The sequence below is a fragment of the Notamacropus eugenii genome, chromosome 4, assembly GCF_028372415.1.
Source record: "Notamacropus eugenii isolate mMacEug1 chromosome 4, mMacEug1.pri_v2, whole genome shotgun sequence".
NCBI lineage: Eukaryota > Metazoa > Chordata > Mammalia > Diprotodontia > Macropodidae > Notamacropus > Notamacropus eugenii.
Genome location: NC_092875.1, coordinates 74,936,837 through 74,956,552, shown reverse-complemented (window position 1 = coordinate 74,956,552; position 19,716 = coordinate 74,936,837). Strand labels below are relative to the sequence as shown.

The 19,716-nt window shown below is 46.8% G+C and overlaps 1 protein-coding gene across 1 annotated transcript; it reads left to right on the top strand.

The window, feature by feature from the left end:
* Positions 1-4,588: 4,588 nt before the first annotated feature.
* Positions 4,589-18,634, top strand: KHSRP (KH-type splicing regulatory protein). Its single transcript, XM_072602008.1, has 19 exons — positions 4,589-4,993; positions 7,018-7,114; positions 7,772-7,810; positions 8,163-8,202; positions 9,075-9,124; positions 9,507-9,578; positions 10,011-10,068; positions 10,530-10,704; positions 10,959-11,057; positions 11,586-11,684; positions 11,829-11,931; positions 13,464-13,564; positions 13,916-14,060; positions 14,150-14,310; positions 14,420-14,529; positions 15,328-15,416; positions 15,503-15,703; positions 15,897-15,974; positions 16,078-18,634. The coding sequence occupies exons 1-19, from the start codon at positions 4,736-4,738 to the stop codon at positions 16,350-16,352; spliced, it is 2,250 nt and encodes a 749-aa protein (XP_072458109.1). The 5' UTR covers positions 4,589-4,735; the 3' UTR covers positions 16,353-18,634.
* The last annotated feature ends 1,082 nt before the right edge of the window (positions 18,635-19,716 follow it).

The window sequence follows — 19,716 nt, the reverse complement described above, 5'->3', positions numbered from 1 at the left end:
ATGCCCCTCTGTGCCTATTCCTGTGTATTCTCTCCTTCAATTTCCCAAATCTTTAGGCACCAAAGAGAGACAGAAGTTTGGAGCAAAATAATCTCGGGGCTACCTTGAAGAGAAGTTGTAATAGAGTTTTGTTTGCTTGTTTGTTTTTAAAGGTCCAGCCAGTGCTTTCTGGCATTTCATTCTGGCTAACTTAGGAACAACATCAACGCTGAGAGACAGTGTATGGCCTGAGTCCCTGCATGTGAGGCAATACAGGGCCAGATCCAAGAAGTGCCGGGTGCCTGATTTACTCTTTGGTATCTAGCTGTTTGGGAAACTTCAGGAGAAGATGCAGAGAAGGAAACTGAGCCACGTGAGTAGCCAAGAGGAATCTCTTTCTGGGACCATTAGCAGACGTAATGGCTAAAGGTTCTGTGTCCAGTAAGCAGAATCAACGATCGCTACCAGCCAAACATGTAGGCGGGACAAGACGGATTGCAGCAAAATTACTCTCCTTTCCCCACTATAACCTTGAAGTTTGCAATGCTACCCTCCAATCACTAAGAGAGCAAAGAAACCTGACACCAAGAGAGACAGTGGAAAGATCTAGAAACTCAAAGTATTCTGGAAGTTGCACCAGTGGTTTACACTTAGCCACTTTGGTACTAACAATGTTATACTTTATTTTCTTTCTCATAGTAGAAAAAGAACATTAGGCTATATGTGTCATGAACAAGTTCTTTGGGGGATTCACTAAGAAGAAAGATGGGAATCCAAATGAGTAAGAGACAGAAACTTGAAGAGAATTGCTTATTTTTAAAAATAAATATTTTTTTATTATGGGATATATGATATATTATAAATTGTTTATTTTTAAAATTTCCTCTCCACCATAAATGTGAATCCCAAGGGTACTAGGGATGCACAGTTGACAGTGAATCTTAAGGCAAGGAAAAGTGGTTATATTTGGGCATGCTCTAGTGAATGACCTGGAATAACTCAAGCTTTGAGCACCACCTGGTGGATTTCTCAATCACAGCACACACCCCCAAGGGGCAATTTGGTCATGTCCTCTAAAGCTAGAGTAACACACCTTCAGAGGCTATTTCAACAACTTCTTTTAGGAGTTGGGTCCCCAGAAGGGAGTTAATTAACCCTCCCATCAGGGTTGTAAGAGTTAACCTAGAGATTGAGGTTTCTAATACTATTGCTTACAAGTCCTCATCTCATTTTCTCCCTAATATTAACTAGTTGATGCCAATTAGCTTTTTCATAAAGGACGTTTACTGAGACAGTGTAGCAAGAATGGTTATTTAAAAAACTCTACGCAAATCAGGGAAGAACTTTTCTTTTGCATATATAAGGTCCCATGGGGAAAGAGGGTTCAAACTTAGAGAGTTAATGTGTTCAAGAGGGTAAACCTCAGCCCTAGTTACTGGAAGCCCCTTCCTCCCTTTGCAGTGTCTCACAGTCCTTTGAGGTCTAGCTCCCTGTTGGAGTCCAAGGAGTCAGTATCGTTGTAGACTCCTGAAGGTACCTTCCCTGTGCCTAATTTTTCCTCAGTGTGCCTCTCAATTCCTGATGCAGAGGCTAATGCTAGCCAAAAGCACCCATTAACACAGTAGCTCCAGATTTTCTGATATTTTATAGTTCACAAGGTTGATGTCTGGTCAATGGGGGCTGAAAGTATGCAACTTCTGGAGGCACTCCAGGCTTGGAATTTCCTAAAGCTGCACTGCTTAATGATGAACTATGAGTTTCTAAAGTGACTTGTATTTTCCATAACTCCATAGGACATGGATGATTTTCTTCAACCAAAACATAAAATATTTCCTGTGTGGGCTATCTGCTTTTGTCCAGTGACCAAAGTACTTCACTCCCTTACATACAGGTTAAGAACTTCTTTACACCTAAACTTGTTTAAACCTGGTATAACTGATTGATTAATTGATTGATTGAACTAGGCCTATGGGCGTTCTGTGTTTACATTAAATAGGGTGAGAATTTCTATCTCCACTCCTCTACTAATATAATAAAGACTCAAGCTGTCCCAATTTTTGTGGGTGTTTCAACATTGTTGTTTAGTCGTGTCTGACTCTTTGTGACCCTGTGGATCATACTGTCCATGGGGTTTCCTTGGCAAAGATACTGGAATGGTTTGCCATTTCCTTTTTCAGAGGGTTAAAACAAACACAGATTAAATGACTTGCCCAGGATCACACAGTTAGTGTCTGAGGCTGCATTTGAACTCTGAACCTGACTCCGGGTCTAGCATGCTATCCACTAAGCCACCTAGCTGCCTCTTTCAACTAGAGTTAAGCAAAGTGTCTGGTTAGTGCTCACCTGCTATTCTTATGGGAGAAATCAGAGACCATGGCTCAGTGATAATGCAATTCGCTAGATCTGGAATTCATCGAATAGCTAGACCCAAAGAGTAGTCAGTTCATTATCCAGTTTGGAAAGAAGTTTCCCATGGGATACCCCACCTAGCTACCAGTCTTTGGTCTTGTGCTAATTAACATTTTTATCATCTGAATAAAGATATAGATGACAGACTTGAGAGATTTGTACATGGCACAAAAACATTTGTACATGGGATAATTTAGTAAGGGTTCAAAATAATCTTGATGGATGCAGTGGCCCTGCCAGCAAAGACTGAATTTTACATTTTTAAAATAAAATATTATTTAAAAATAAAAATAATAAATTTTTATTGTTAAAATAAACACTCATGCTCAAGCAGACTGGATCCAGTCTTCCTGCTGGCTGTACTTTGCCAGCCTCTTGGCTAGACTGTGTAACCAAATCTAAAAGGATGAAATGCAATGAGAACAAGTGTAAAACTGTTGTACTTGGCTGAAATAATCAACTTCACAAGTATAACATTCCGGGTAAGGAGGGGGAGGAAGATGTGGTTTAATAGTCTGAAACAGATATGGGGGTTTTCCTGGATTACAAACTCAACCTGAGTCAACAGGGTGATCAGATAACCTAGAAAGGTAATGCAAATAGAAGACTTCATTAAGAGCAGTCTTTTGTCCAAGATTAGGGAGTGATGCCCACTGCCCTCTGCCCTGATGAGACCACATCTGGAATGTTCAGTTCTTTATAATACATTCTAAGAATGGTGGATATACATGTGCTGGAAGCCATCCAGAGAAAGGGAATCAGTAAGGTGAAGCATCTCAAGTCAAAACCATAGGAGGATCCATTGAAGAAATTAGAGATAGTTAAGCCTAGAAAAAAAGAGTTCTAGGAGCTGTCTTCCAGGATCCAAAGGCCATCCTGTAAAAGGGGGAATAAGCTATTGTGCTGGGCCCCACACAGAACTAGGCTGATAAAAATATAACCCCTTTCCAGGCAGTACCTGTTCAGCTTCTGCCCTTGGATACCTAGCAAGTTACGAAATGCTTGTTGACCGGAAGCACAGAGCTGGCGGCCTAGGGAGGGAGGTGGGGTGGGCTTTGGCTGGGGGAGCCGGGGGCCCTCTGTCCATGTCACTCCATTTAGGGCCAAGCCACTAAGGTGTTGCAGGAGACTTTTGGCTCCAAGTTTCTTGGACCGCCTGGGTTGTAGGGAGTGAGCAGGAGGCCCAGCAACCCAGCTTTTCTCTGCTTCGAATCCCACGCCTGGCTTCATTTGAGGCCCTGTAGCCCCGGACCACGTGCTCGAATTCCCCTGCAGACCCCAGGCGCCAGCAGATTCCTACAGCGCAGGGGAGGGAAAAAGAACCCTTTATCACATGGGTCAGCGCAGCCATCAGTCACTCCCCTTCAGCCAATTCTTGCCTGCCGCCTGGAGCTTCGGCCCGCCCTGATGCAGCTATCTCTCCACTGGCTCCCATCGAAACTGATTTTCCTTCTGTCTCCTTGCTACTTGCTCCGAGCGACGCCAATCAAGCAAGTCCCGCCTCCGCCACTTAACCTTTGACTTTGTTTGGCAGTAGGAGTGCTGAAAGAAGAGTGGTCATCGTGGCTATCAATCAGGAGAAACGCCCGCCTCGCCAAGCTCTTATTCGTGAGGTCCGGTTTATATTCACGGCAGGCATTACACCAGCTTGCCCCCTACACCTCTGTGAACTTGATTGGGCCTTCTAAGCATCAGTCATTTTGGAAGCCAGCCCCCTCCTCCTGGCGCTCACGGGAGAGTTCACTTTGGCCGTCCTTCCTATCCGATTGCCTTGGCGGACTTGTCAATCTTCTCTCGAATCCGCCTCCCGATTCTGGAATGCTCGCCTAATTGGCCCCCTCGTCTTCTCTGGCGGCCCGGAATTCCCCACCTTCTCAAGGAGCGCTCACCGCGGATTGACTCTTCGAGCTGTCCATCTCCCTGCGTCTCCCGCCTTCCCCTCCCCCCACGTCCCCGTCTCCTTTGGATTGGCTGACAGTGTGCCCCCTCCCCTCCACCCCTCCCTTCCCGGGACCCTCCCGAATTGCCAGCCTCCCCTGCCGGATCCAGAGCATACTATTGGCTCTGCAAACGTCGAGACTCCTGGCCATTGGCTGGGTGGAGCTGTCCTTCACGCCATTGACAAGCCTACCTTCCTCCCCCACCCCCCTCCCCTTCTCGCCCCGCCGCCCTTCCCCCGCCCTCCTCCTCTCCCCAGCCGCTCTGCTCCCAGACTCCTTTGCGGCCGTGTGGAGCGAGGCCTTGTTCCCGCGTTGAGCCGCCGCCGCCGCCTCAGCCCGGGCCCAGCCGCGTCGCCTCAGCCCCGTTCGCTCCCCCGCCCCCTGAGGGGACGCCCTGCCCGGTCGCCATGTCGGACTACAGCACTGGGGGGCCGCCACCGGGGCCGCCGCCGCCTGCCGGAGGAGGAGGAGGCGCCGGGGCCGGAGCCGGAGCCGGGACTGGCGCCGGGGGAGCCGGGGGGCCGCCGCCGGGAGCGCCGGGCGCCGGGGACCGGGGAGGTGGAGGGGGCGGAGGGCCAGGCCCTGGCTCTGCCCCGCCGCCCGGAGGGGGAGCCCCGGGGATCCGCAAGGACGCCTTCGCCGATGCTGTGCAGCGGGCCCGGCAGGTGAGGAGGAGGAGGCGGCGGCGGCGGCGGCGGCGGCGGCGGCAGCGCCGGGGGGGGGGCGGGGGGAGGAGGGAGCGCGAGGCCGGGGTCACGTGGGGGGATGAGGTGGGGGGGGGGGGCATGTGCGCGCGCGCGGGGCTGGGGGGGCACGTGGAGGCCGCGGGGGCCGGGACCGGAGCTGGCTTCTCGAAGGGGGCCTGGCCTCTGGAGTCCGGCCAGGCGAGGGCCCGGCACCCCCGGGCCCTGCTCCTCATTCCTGCACTTTGGGAGGAGGGGGAAAGTGGGGAGGAAGAGAGTGCAGCGGTCCTCAGTAACTGCCCTTTCCTCCCCGGGGTGAGTGAAGCGGAAGGGGCAGCAGCCCCCACCTAGTTGAGCACCCCGGAGGGAAGAGGGTGCGAGTACCCCTCCATTCATTGTGTCAGTTCGAGGGTTGGGAAGGGGCGCCGTGACCTTCCCTCTGCCATTCTGGCACGTGGGGGGAGTGGGAGTGGGTGCAGCCACTCTATTCCATTCATTCTTTCTCCTGGGTGGGAGGAGGAAGGGACTTGGGAAGGGGCATAGTTCCCCTTCACCCCGTCTTCCTTCTGCTCTCCTCTTCTCCCCTAACTCCCAGGCTTTCTCTGCAGTGGCTCTGGAGTCACACAACTTAGGGGCTGGGCGTGGGTGGGGCTCATTTTGGGACCCCAGAGTGGGTTGCCTGGTTTGGGAGGCTCCTAACTCCAGCCCCTCCTACCCAGATGCTTCTAATGTTTTCTCTAGTGGGGGGATACGTTGTTATGGTTAGTTTCTGCACAGTAGAAACACGTGTTGGACTTTTTTTTGTGTTTGAAGAATCTATGGGCCTTCTGAAACGTGCCCCCCGGCCCCATATATGTGATGGAGGGGGTGGGGGCATATTTAGAGAAATTGGTTGTTAGGGAAGGTGGCCTTGTCTGCTGGACATCTGTCTTAGCCTGTGGGTCCTGGCAAGTGGCGATCTAAAGACTCCCAAATGGGTGACCTACTCCTCCCCACCCCCATCTCATCCTGCCTGGTGTTTTGGGAAAGATGTGACAACACCTTGTCATGACAGAGTCTACGTACGTTGTCTTCCACTTGTTACTAAGTACCAACCTTAGGGAACGAAATGGGTTCCAGGACTAATGAAAACTCAGGGCTGTCCCGTTAGGGTAACGCCCACATGCCTGCTTCTGTGGTTTGTGGGCATAGCCAGTGGTGGAAGGAGGAGGATTAGGTGCTACCAAGCTTTGCCGGAGTGGTATCTTGAAGGACTTCAAGGCCTGAGGCATAAGTCTAAGCTGTGTGAGGACTGGCTAGCTAATTGAATGACCAAAGCTCTGGGTTCTTATTCCTTGGACTACTCAACAGTTATTCCCACAACCAGAGCCTAGAATGAAGGTTAGTGAGGTTGAGTCTGTTTGAAGTGGTTTTTTTCCTGGTTGGGAACCAGCCTCTAGGAAGCGTTATGGCCATGCACATTGGAATCCTGGGCATCAAACTTGAAAACTGAATATTTGGAGGTGAAAGTGAACTGAGGAAGAGCCTGGTCTTGAGCATTCTGGAAAAACTGGAGGCAAAAATTGCACCCAGCTTTGAAATATCTAAGACTAATTTATGATTTAAGTCCTGGAAGACCTTTGTTTTCACTGTAGTAGGAACAACACCTTTGAGGAATGAAAAGAAATAGCCATTTAGACATTATCTTGCTGATATGGGAACATCAAGAAGGGAGGAGAGTTCTTCAGGTTCTGTTTGACCTGGAAGCAGTTTTCTAGATTCAGGTACTACCAGGGGAAAAAAGAGGGAATTACTGTTTTCAGATGAATTCTCAAATTTGAGGTCTTAAAAATTATTTCCATGGTGTTCTCACCAAAAGGTTCTTTAAAGTCAGTAGGAGTCAACTAAAGAATCTTGACATCATGTAGCAAATGATAATTTGGGAAAACTGATGTCTCCAGGAGGAACCTTTTTATAGATCCTTGTCTTTTTTGGTATTAATTCTTTTGTTTTTAATTGATTTTCAGATAGCAGCAAAAATTGGAGGTGATGCAGCTACCACAGTCAATAACAGCACTCCAGATTTTGGGTTTGGGGGCCAAAAGAGACAGTTGGAAGATGGAGGTAACTGCTTACTTGTGTAACTTGAGGGGAAAGAGAGAGAGACGCAGAGAGGTAGTGACTGTGTGGCTTGAATATGTTTGAGTTTTTTAATTATTTTTTAAAAACTGCTATGTTTTCTGCAAAAGCTTCAGCAAATCTAGCTTCTTTGTTAATTCTTATTTCCTCTTAATGTCCTAAAATAGCAGATTGTCCAATTTCAGTTGAGGTGAGACAGTTGGTATAGTTGTAAACTACCAGAAAATTTTCTACCACATAGAAACATGGCAAAAACATGAATAATTTCTCTTGAGTTCTGATTTAGAGTTTGGTACAGATACACCCTCACGGTTACCAATGACAGCCATGATAATAAACTAAGACAACCCTTCCATCCTGAAACACCATTTTTACTACTCCAACTAAGGTCCATGTCTTCCCCAGCAGGAAATGCTTTCAGTAGCTCTGACTGTCCCTGAAATCATCGTTCACTTGTTGTAAAGGGCTTTTTTAGCCCTGGAGTTGATGAGTTGAGAATCTGACACTTTTATGATACTTGGTCTTCTCGGTCTATCTAAGGTTTGGGAGTGCAGATCTGTGCACCTAAAACATGTAGCATTAACACTGGTTCTGAAGGGGAAGTGGGTAGCGGCTACATCTAACATTTTCTCAATTCCACAGATCAGCCTGAGAGCAAGAAACTGGCGGCCCAAGGCGACTGTAAGTCCATTTTGCTTGTGGTGTAGGAGGGGTTCCATATTTGGTCAGGGGCCTAGAGCTGAGAGGAGTCTTTGTATTTGTCAAGTGTCAACTTTCTTTTAAGATAGAACCCTTGGGAGTTTAGGTCCTAAGATGTTGATCCTCAAACTCCCCAATATTTTCTGAGTGCCTGCCAAGGACACAGCATAGGGGATTTGGGATTTGTTAAATGGAGCTCATCATCCTTCCCATAGTGTTGTGAGGAAAGCATTTTATAAACCTTAAAATGATAGAGAATCAAGACTTTTTTATTGGCTACCAATTAGCATCAGACCAATACTCCCTCTGATTTTTTTATTTTTTTATTTTTTAGCCCTCAGTTCTCAGCTTGGGCCTATCCATCCTCCTCCCAGGTAAGCTACAGTTTGAAGAATTTCTTGCTCTTTATCCTTAACCTTTCTTTTGTGTTTGCCAACAGACACCTAAATTCAGCTATTTAGAATATTCAAGTTAGTGAATGTAGTTATTTTATCTTAGCACTTCTTTGAAAGATTAGGTAGGGAAATTTTAAATTGAAATCTTATTTCCTCTTTGTTTACACTTGTGTCTATGGGTTTTGTGGGGGGAGAAATTTGTAACTTTTTATTGGCTCCAGAGAGGTGTGGACTCAGGGAGGAGGAAGAGGGTGGTATTTCTTACCTGTCCACTGTGAGAGCTTGTTTCTTGTAATGACATTTCTAGGGGTTGTCCCATGAACCTTGTCATGAACTATAGAGTTGTCACAGAACTATAGAGTAAGAGCTGAAAGGGACCTTAGAGATCATCTTATCCAACTCCCTCATGTTACACAGGAGGAAATAAGCCCTAGAGAGATGAATAATAATAGCTAGCATTTATATAGCACTTTAAGATTAGCAAAGATATATGTTATCTCATTTGATAAAGTGACCTCATTTGCCCAAGGATAGATGGTCAGCCTCTGGTCTGGGGAGGGAGGAGGGGAGGCATACTGATATCATGCATGGTCATGCCATCGCTTGAGGTGTCATAGGTAGCCACATCACCCAGATGTTCTCCTTGCCTTTATTTAGGCAGCCAGTAGTAACCCATAAAACTCTTTTCAATATATGTAGGTTGGCTGGTGTGTGTATTTTTGAGTTGAGCAGTCCCTACAGTTCTGTGTATCAGGGCATCTGCTCTTTTTCCAAGTGACTCCTCAAGGGTCTTCTGTCCAGATTCTCTATTCACATTTGAATCTATGATCTCCCCATTTATCCCTTTGCAGGTCTTCAATGACAGAAGAGTACCGTGTCCCTGATGGCATGGTGGGACTAAGTAAGTGTGGGCCTGCGATAGGGTAGAGTGGGGGGGTGGGAGGGGAAGAGGAGAACTGTAGAAGCTGCCAGCCTCACCTTGGTCAGGGGCCCTATTATCTTGGCTTCTGAGGGTCAGTTTCCTGTGAGATTGTGCCAGGCCAGACGTCTTTGATTTGAAAGAGACTCTTGTTCTCATTTTAATTGTGCCCTTCCCCCATCTCCCCCTTCCACCCCACCCTAATCTTCTCTGGACACTGTAGCTCTTGGAGTGGCTGCTGCCCTCTTTCCTGAAGATGTGAGATTGGGGGAGGGTAATACCTACCTCACAACAAAACCCTCATGAGCTCTGGGTTCCCTAAGTTATTGCCTGCATTCTTCCTTTTTAATTTTACCCAATGTAGTTATTGGCAGAGGTGGTGAACAGATCAACAAGATCCAGCAGGACTCAGGCTGCAAAGTACAGATCTCACCAGGTATGAGAAGGCAACTTGTGAGGATCTACAACCCGTTTATTGATTACCTAGTCTCTAGTCAAAGAATGCTATTAACCCAGGTTTCTGTTGAATGCATCCATTTTGTTTTTGGAGCTACATTGGTTGGCTTTCCCTGTTTTCCAGTCCCTGTCATGTGATTCTCTGAAACATCACATATGCATATATGCACACTCCCTCACCATCTCAGAGTTCATATAGTTTAGTGTATATCTGAACTGACCCCAAATGGGGTCACAGAGAGTTGACATGACTGAACAACAAATATCTGAATTAGATTACTTCCCCTCTAGGTTGACTGGGTGGCAAAAGTAGTGTTATTAGAAAAGTTTCTCGGTCTTTACCTGGATCAGGGAAAGTTTCTTTTATTTCAGAGACCTTGGTCCCTGACTCTATGTCCTTCTCCTTCTTCAGACAGTGGTGGCTTACCAGAGCGAAGTGTGTCGCTGACAGGAGCCCCGGAATCAGTGCAGTATGTATTTTGTTTTTGCTGCCTATTTGTAGGAAGAGAATGCATCCAGATCCATGTGCTATGGTCTTCTCAGAGTAATGAATGGATGAATATTGGTGTGGCTTTTGGGATAGGAGGGATAAGGGGGTAGTGTTGTGAGTATTACATGTTTCTCTGAGTCTTTTTGCTATCAGAACAAGAGGGTCTCTGAATGTAGGATTTTTCCTACCTATAACATGTCAGTGGGGTCAATCATGGTTGTGTTAGATGTCTATGAGTTGTATATCTTGACTGGTTCAAATACTTCAGCAATAACTGATTGTCCTCTCCCCTAAATACCTGGTATTCCTTGATAATTTTATTTGCCAGGAGACACTCAAATCAGACGCTACTTAACTACTTTTTAGGCTGAGGGAGTGTTGGAAACATTGCCATTTAATTGGCATATCCCACATGAGAGCATATCCCTCTTTTCTCCACAGGAAGGCAAAGATGATGCTGGATGACATTGTATCTCGGGGTCGAGGTGGCCCTCCAGGACAGTTCCATGATAATTCAAATGGGGGTCAGAACGGCACGGTGCAGGAGATCATGATTCCTGCAGGGAAGGCGGGACTGGTGATTGGCAAAGGCGGGGAGACCATTAAGCAGCTGCAGGTGTGAGAGTGACCCTGAGGACAGCTCTCTTCCAGACCTAGTCCCCTCCCCTTTCTCAGGAAGGTTTACCTTGAACAGTACTATAGGGCTTGGCATTGATCTCTGCCAACATTCAGCAGAGACTCTCAGAACCCTCATCACTTATCTTTCCCTGAACCCTCTGTCTTGAGTCCTATGACATTGCCAGCCCTTTCCCTTGCCCTGACCTGTTGAGCGAGAGCCTGTCATTAACTGTGGCATTGGTGGTTGTACAGGAGCGAGCTGGAGTGAAGATGATTTTAATCCAAGATGGATCCCAAAATACTAATGTGGACAAACCTCTCCGGATTATCGGGGACCCTTATAAAGTACAGGTAAAGAAGAGAGAGGAAAGGGGTGGTCAGGAATGGTTGAAGAAGCTATAGACAGGTTAGACAGAAGGAGGCAACTTATAAAGAGGAAGTGGAACTCAAGCTACAATGGAGATGGTTCTTGCAAAGATCATAGCTGAGGATAGGGATTGGATTTTTTCCTCTGATCAGACTTCCTTGAATATAAGAAGATAAAAATTGCCCCAGCTCTTTGGCCCTGGTACCCCAAAGGTCCCATGGCCTAGTTTCAGTTTATTTTGGATTTTCCCTCTGGACTAGTTGGCGCTTAGATCCCTGCAAAGTTGTTTTTTCCCTGTATACCTACCCTTCCCTTTACTTTTGCGTCAGGATCTGATTTTGCCTACCACCCATCAATATTGTTAAGGAGTACGTAGTGGGTATTTGATTGGGATCCATCAGACAGTTATGTCTTCTAGCTAGTATGATGGAGTTTGGGGAAGAACAAAAAATTAACAGGGAAAGAGCTAGTTTCTGTCCTGCTGCTGCTTATGAGTACCACATGTATTGTAGCAAGCCTGTGAGATGGTGATGGATATCCTCCGAGAGCGTGACCAAGGAGGCTTTGGGGACCGGAATGAATATGGATCCAGGATTGGTGGTGGGATAGATGTAAGAATGCTTTCTCTTGGGTCACCAGAGTCAGGGATGGGAAGGGGGTATTGTTACGGGTATCCTTTCTGCCTGGCAGCAGAGGGCAGCAGAGATATAGAGATGTAGATCACATTGCCTTTTTTTTCCTTGTCCTTTACTCAGGTGCCAGTGCCCAGACATTCTGTTGGTGTGGTCATTGGCCGCAGTGGAGAAATGATCAAAAAAATACAAAGTGATGCTGGTGTCCGGATACAGTTCAAACAAGGTCAGACTCCCATTAATAAGTTAAGACTTAATGTATAGACTAGCTCCTCAGAGCGTAGGTTAGAAGGAATCCTAGAGGCTTTGTAATTCAGCTTGTATCCAGGGCAGCACTCTCCAAAGCATCCCACCTGTGGTCATCCATCTTCTTGAATACCTGAAGTGACCAGGAACACAATTATCTCTAGAAACAGCCAATTCCATTGTTAAGTACCTCAGATTATTAGAAAATGTTTCCTCATAAACTAATTTTTAGACCTAGAAAGGAAGCTTAGAGAGATCAAATCTAAAGTCCTTATGTTGGGTTGAAATTGCTTTTCTGTGACTTCCTGTATTTTTCCTCTTCAGATATTTGGAGGTAAATTGGGGGCCTGGCAATGCCTTTGACTCCCAGATTCCACCAGGAATATTTTTTTCTCCCTCAGTATATCAGTCTCATGTAACTTCCCTCCCTGTGTAACAGTGGGCCATGATACCATGAGCCCCAGTGTAGACTCCCATTTCCTTTGTTCACATTTAGTAGTTGCCCACATGCATCTGACCCTGGCTCTCCGTTAACTTCCTCTCTTCCTTTGAAAGGCAGATCTACCTGGGATTGAGACTGCCCTTAGCTTCACCTATTAATATTTCTTAGGGAAGGGTATGCAGTGTTTAAGATCCAGAGTTATTAGGGATGAGGAACGAACCCATCAGTTGACCTGCTATTGCTCTCTATTAACTGGCCCAGTTCTCTTTCGTGGGACTCTCAACGTCTATCCTTGTAATGGGAGGTGAACATTGTATATTTGAGACAGGGATCACCAGCTTTGCCATCAGATACCCTAATTAATCATCTCTGCAAGGGAGCAAATGATGCTGAGCCCAGCCACCAGAGAGGGAGGACTCAGAAATGACATAGGCCCTGTCTTCCATGACAAGTGGTAGTGGAGAGGATCTAGAAAGAAAAATCATTTTCAGCTTAGTAACCATTAGCAAAAAATCCAAATACAGAAAGCATTTGTACATAAAAACATAAGCTCCTTTTTTTTTTACCTTTTGTCTTTAAAGGATATGTATGAACTTAAGTAAAAGAACAAATATTCTGTTTGCTCGTTTTCTGAACTTTTTCTTATTTTGTTGCTATTTATGTTATGGTGTGTAAATGTTCTGGTGCTGTTTTCTTGATTGTATGACTTAACTATGATTTCATTTTAATATTTGTCGCTGTTTCATATATATATACATATATACACACATATGTATGTTTATGTACATTCCCTCCCTAGTTTTTGAAAACCCAATATTTTCAAGGTTTTTTTTTTTAATTATTACAGACAAAGCTGTTAGATTTCATAGGAATTTCATAGATTTCTCATAGGAGATGATGGGAACCAGCATTTATCTAGTTCTTAAGGAGACCCAGAGAGATTAAGTAATATGGGTATTAAATAGAAAAATCTGTCTCCTTTATTTCAAAACATAGTCTCTCTTCTCACAATCTTGTATTTCAGGCATGTGATCTTATTTTTAAAAGTTTACCTTTTTGTTGGGTTTCAGATGATGGAACAGGTCCTGAGAAGATTGCCCACATCATGGGACCCCCAGACCGGTGTGAGCATGCTGCCCGAATCATCAATGACCTCCTCCAGAGCTTAAGGGTAGGATAGGCCCCAAAGTATGGGTTGGAGGAAGCCTCTGGGAAGGGGGAGCCAAAACACCAACCCTACCCCCCAAGATCACATCACACTTGTTTAAGCCTTCATATTTATTCTATGTTGTATTACTTTTGTTAGTCTACTCTGGGGATCATAGAATTTAGAACTGACAGGGACTTTTAGCAGTCATCTATAGTATAGTCTCTACATTTTACAAATGAGGAAACTGAAGTTAATTGACTTGAGATTATAAAGGGCAGACCTGGGGTTTGAACCCTATCTATAGTACCTGCTGCCTCATTCTGGGATTACTATTTGATATGCTGATCCTCACGTAGTCTTCCTCTCTTACAGAGTGGTCCCCCAGGACCTCCAGGTGGCCCAGGCATGCCTCCTGGAGGCAGGGGCCGGGGCCGAGGTCAGGGCAACTGGGGGCCTCCTGGTGGAGAGATGACTTTCTCCATTCCAACTCACAAGTGTGGGCTGGTCATTGGCAGAGGTAAGTGTACTAACCACTGCCTTGTCTTCCCTTTTAAGCCCTTTTCCTATGTCAGTTATGCTCAGATCTCTCTCCTACTTTTCATTTAGGTGGGGAGAATGTGAAAGCCATAAATCAGCAAACAGGCGCCTTTGTGGAGATCTCTCGGCAGCTCCCACCAAATGGGGACCCTAACTTCAAACTCTTCATTATCCGAGGATCCCCTCAGCAAATTGACCATGCCAAGCAGCTTATTGAGGAGAAGATTGAGGTGGGAACATTTATTTACAGGGCTATGGAAAATACTATATGGCTCCACAGCCAGTGTCTCCTTGCACTTTTTGTCACTGAGGCCAGACTTTGTTTTGCTTTCCTACCAGGGTCCTCTCTGTCCAGTTGGACCAGGTCCTGGGGGGCCAGGTCCTGCTGGTCCAATGGGGCCTTTCAACCCAGGGCCTTTCAACCAGGGGCCTCCAGGAGCTCCTCCTCAGTGAGTATCTTTTTATGACTCCAGGAATCTGGAAGGAGAAGGGATGATGGGGTGAAGTCAGGTTTTAAGGCCCATTATATCAATGCAGTGTCATATGGCAGTATCTTCTGATATTTGCTATTAACTGATTCTTCTTGGTGGAATGAAGAGTTGAATAACTTTCAGAGCCTTTTGATTTTTGATGTCAAAGCTGAAAGTGCCTTTGGAGATTTTCAAGTTACAGATCTGACCTGAAATGAGCCTCAGCAGTCAACTAGCCCAAAAGGCAATCTTGTTCAGTGCTTCTTCACAGTGATCCTGTGAGAGTGGCAGTGCCAGTGTTCTTTTTACACAGCTAGAGTTACACAGGAGGAGACAGGATCTAAAAGGCTAAGCGACTCACCCAGGGTCACCCTCTAGTAAATGTCACAGCCAAGACAACAACCCTGGTCAGATTGAGTTCTTTTCCTTGTTGGTGTACTATGTTGGTATGTCAATATCCCAAGTATGGGGCTCTTTATTTTCTGTATGAAAATTCCTAGAGATGGGGAAATTTTTACCTAGTAAGGTAGGCCATTTCATTTATTGACAGGTCAAATTGATGCTTTTCTTTATCTAGCCAAAATTGGTCTCTAATTTCCAGCCATTGATTTCATTGTATAGGAAAGAAAATGTGTAACTAATAAAAGAACCTACCTGAGATCACATAGCAATTTTTTTGATAGATCTAGAATCTTCTGCCATCTTAATTCCCCACCATTGATGCAAGAGCCAAGTTCCATTGTTACTCATCATTACTTTCTTCCTTATCTTTTTAAGTGCGGGAGGGCCTCCTCCACACCAGTACCCACCCCAAGGTTGGGGCAACACCTATCCACAGTGGCAGCCACCTGCTCCTCATGACCCAAGTAAGTAATTAGCTATAGGGAAAGGAGTCTCGATTTTTACCCCCCACCCCAATTCTATCTCTCTCAACTCTGTCTTTACTTTCCAGATAAAGCGGCAGCTGCAGCAGCAGATCCCAATGCCGCCTGGGCTGCCTACTATTCACACTACTACCAGCAGCCTCCAGGCCCTGTGCCAGGTCCAGCACCAGCCCCCACAGCCCCACCTGCTCAGGGGGAACCCCCACAACCCCCACCTACCGGACAGTCAGACTACACTAAAGCCTGGGAAGAATATTACAAAAAAATAGGTAAGGTTGGGGAGGGACCACTGAGAAAGAAGACAGGGTTGCTTGGGTGCCTCAAGGGGAACAGAAGCATCAGCGACCAAGACAGCAAAAAGAAAATGGATTGATATGGATGTCATTTTTTTCCACGGCCAAGCGTCTCCTATTTGGCAAGAGACATGACCTTGATTGTCCCCATCTCTTCATGCTTCCTTAGGCCAACAGCCTCAGCAGCCTGGTGCTCCCCCTCAACAGGATTACACAAAAGCCTGGGAGGAGTACTATAAGAAACAAGGTGAGCTGGTGTCTGCTGCATTCTGGGATTGGAAGGGAAGAGGGATCTGACTTGATAAAATGGAACTCACTTTTTCCCTCTTCGCCCTCCTCCCCAACCACAGCGCAAGTGGCCACTGGTGGTGGACCTGGAGCCCCCCCGGGCTCCCAGCCTGACTATAGTGCTGCCTGGGCTGAATATTACAGACAGCAAGCCGCCTACTACGGACAGACCCCTGGTCCTGGCGGCCCCCAGCCACCACCCACACAGCAGGGACAGCAGGCAAGTGGGAATTGCCACCCTCCTCCTCCTCCTTTTTCCTTCCAACCCCCGGCTACCGTCCATCCTGCCTTAGTGGGTAGCGCCGGAAATCCCTTCCCCTGCGGGGTGTGCCCTTGATGCCAGCATCGGGGGCCGTGTGGCCGGAGGTCTCCGGGAGTCCCCACAAGACGGGGACAATGTGCGCTGGGCCCAGAGGTTAAACAGAAGAGGCCTCCCTCCGCCAGCCTGCTTGTTCCTGTGTAACGCTGTCGTGATGTTGGGGGAGAGCACGAAAAAAATACAAGGTGGAACTTTTGAACTGGTGGGTGGTCCTGGGGTGGGTGGGGGGTGGGCAAATAGCTTGAATGTTGGTTGCCATCCCAGCCAACTAACTCACTCTCACTCACTCTCTGTCTCTTTTTCTCTCAATCTGTAAATCTGGCCACTTGAATTTTAAAAAGCCTTTTTTCCTCCCCTCCCCCAGGTTATGGATTTATTATTTTTTTATCAATGATCATTTCCCCCCAAGTCTGAGTGATTGTGTGTGTTGCAGGCACCCCCTCTCTGGGGTCAGCGCCATGTCTGGCGGAGAAGAGGGGACCGCCCCAGGGAGGGGCCAGGGTCTGCCTTTCTGCCCCTCCTTGGCTGCTGCTCCCCGTCCCCACTCCGCCTTGGCTCAGTCTCTTCTGCGAATTTTCTCTCCCCCCTCTGTCACCCTTGTGCCCGCGCCTCCGACCCTGATCCTGGTCTTGTCTGTGGAAGTGGGCATGACGATCATTGCCACCCTCAAACCTACCTCACAGGGGTGTTGTGGGGACACCATGATCTTGAACAATGTTTGTTGTAAAGCGCCGGGAATCGCCCTCCTCTGAATGAGGGTGCACCCCGAGAAGGAGAAGTCATCTCGCGCTCTCTCTTCCTGCCTGTTATGTGGTTGTTTCTCATTCTTCTTGTTCAAAGAGCCAGAGAGTCTGATTTCAAATACATACTTTGGAGCACTTGCCTAGGGAGTTGAACTCCACCCTCTGGCCTGCAAAATTCACTCTGCATTTGCCACAGGGTTGGGGGGAGTTCCCTGCCTTCTTCTCTTCTCTTCTCTTCCCCTCCCCCCAAAAAACACTGCTCCTTAGGCTGTTCTAATCCCGTCCTGGTTACCTTTCTAGTCTCCTCTTCCCTTCCTCCCCTTCCCCTGGTAGTGACCAATTCCTATCTCTTCCCTCTCCGCAGGCTCAATGAATCGAATGAATGTGAACTTCCTCATCTGTGAAAATCTTTTTTTGTTTGTTTTTTTGTTTTGTTTTGTTTTTGTTTTGTTTTTGGCAAGAGAGCGATGGCTGCCTTGGGGAGGAGGGAGTGGGGTGAAGGGTGAAGCAGGCCCTGTTGGGCGGATAGAGCACTTTGCTGAGTGTTTTGCGCTCTCTCGCTCTCTTCTCGCTCGTTCTCACTCTCTTTCTCTCAGTGTCTCACAAACTTTTTTCTCTCAAAACTCTGGATTCCTCATTTTGAGCCGGCCGTAGAAGAACTAAATCTCTGCAAAAAAGCAAACAAATAGATCCTATACAAATTTCTCTCTCTCTCTCTCTCTCTCTCTCTCTCTCTCTCTCTCTCTCTCTCTCTCTCTCTCTCTCTCTCTCTCTCTCCCCCTCTCCCCCTCTCCCCCTCTCTCCCTCTCTCTCTCTCCCTCCCCCTCAGTCTCCCTCACTCTCCCTCTCTCTCTCTCTCTCCCTCTCTCCTTCCCTTCCTCTCTCCCTCTTCCTCTCCCTCTCTCCTTCCCTTCCTCTCTCCCTCTCTCCCTCTCTCTTTCCCTCCTTCCCTTCCTCTCTCCCTCTCTCCTTCCCTCTTTCCCTTCCTCTCTCCCTCTCTCCTTCCCTCCCTCTCTCTCTTCCCCCCTCTCTATCCCCCTCTTCTCCCTACCTCTCCTCTTGCCTTCCTAAAACTGCCTTTTTCAGGGTAAGGCAATCCATCCTTCCCCCCCCTCCACAGACACATCACCACCACCAGCCCCCTTCTTATTTTTAAAATAAACTTTCAAAAAAAATCATCTTGCTTTTTTTTTTTTTTAGTTAGAGTTGGAACATTCCTTGGAGTAGGTGTTGGGGCTGCAAGAAAAAATAGAAAAACATCTCCCTTGCCCCCTCCTGAAACAGCAAGGCCCACTCGAACCCCCTTGGTCTCTGGTCTCCCATCCTTCTCTTCCTGCCCTCTTTGAGTAGCAATTCCTGACGTGCTTCCCTTCCCATCCCTTCCCCCTTTCCAATTCCTGGGACTGGTCTGTCATATTTCATCTGTTCGAGAGGAGATTGAAACTGAAAACAAAATGGGAAAGAAAAACTTTAAAAAATTTAAAAAAACAATTGTATGGCAGTTTTTACTTTTTATCGCTCGTTTTTAACTTCACAAATAAATGATAACAAAACCTCCCCCTGTGTCCACTGGGTGCTGTCTGTCTGTCCTTTTTCTCTCTGTCCGTAGGATTTTGAAGCGGATGTTGTTCACTATAGATGTTGTAAAAGCCTGATAATGGTAATTGAAAAATACAAGCTTCCTGTGTTCATTTTTTTTGTTTTTTTTTTAAGAAAACAAAAACAAAATACAGAAGAAAATAGTTTTTCGCAGGCGCATTGTGCTTTTTTCTTTCCTTTTTTTTTTTTGGTTAAATAAAGTGCTTTTTTTGTTTTAAAAAAAACCCACCTTGTGCTGGGTGCAGTTGTTTGCTGGTGGGGAAAGCGCCGATTGGGGTGTGGGTGGGACCTGGAGTGGAGCCCTGGACCTCATCCCCCATATCCCTCTGTCCATTCTGGGAGTGCTGAAGCCACCTGCATGTTTTTGCTGCACAGTTCCTATAGTTATTTTCCTGTGCTTGGGAACCAGGGACCTTCTCCCTTGGGATTTGGGGGTGGAGAAACTGGAGCATCAACTGATGCCTGGAACACTTTTGATGGTTCCCATGGCTGCAGTCTCCTGGTAGAACCCCCAAGTGCTTGAAGGCCAAGAGGAGAGCAGAAATCTCACAGTGGGAAATTAATGCAAACAGCTCTGGATTCAGAGGACCTTGGGTTCAAATCCCACTTCTGCTACTTGTTACCCATGTAGCAGTTGTAAAAACATTTGTATTTACCTCAAAAGGCTCTTGTGAGACTTGGCTGAAAGAATAACTGGAAAATACTTTGAAACGTTATATTGTGCTACATAAATGTTGGCTAAGATTTCCCCTCCCTTCTCATCCCTCTTTATCTGTAAAGTGAGATGAGATTCCATATGACTAAATTCTCTGGTTCTAGGACCTCTCTACCTCCTTCCTAGGTTTGGGGTGAGAGCCAGTGAGGATGTCTGCCTGTTTTAAAAGGCCCACTTCTCCTATAGGACTCCTCATAGAACTATGAGGGTTCTGAAGGATTTTTTAGGGCTCATTTACACCAACTCCATTTTACAGGCCTCCAGGGTGCTTCAGTTCATCTACCCTTGTGCACATCTGAAAAGCCAGTGCTGTTGCCAATTTGCC

Bases quoted from the DNA above. Each gene is read 5' to 3' on its own strand.
- KHSRP (XM_072602008.1), top strand. From the start codon at position 4,736: ATGTCGGACTACAGCACTGGGGGGCCGCCACCGGGGCCGCCGCCGCCT. The intron at 11,058-11,585 runs GTAAAGAAGAGA...CATGTATTGTAG, and splicing joins GGGACCCTTATAAAGTACAG to CAAGCCTGTGAGATGGTGAT. The intron at 15,975-16,077 runs GTGAGCTGGTGT...CCCCAACCACAG, and splicing joins GGAGTACTATAAGAAACAAG to CGCAAGTGGCCACTGGTGGT.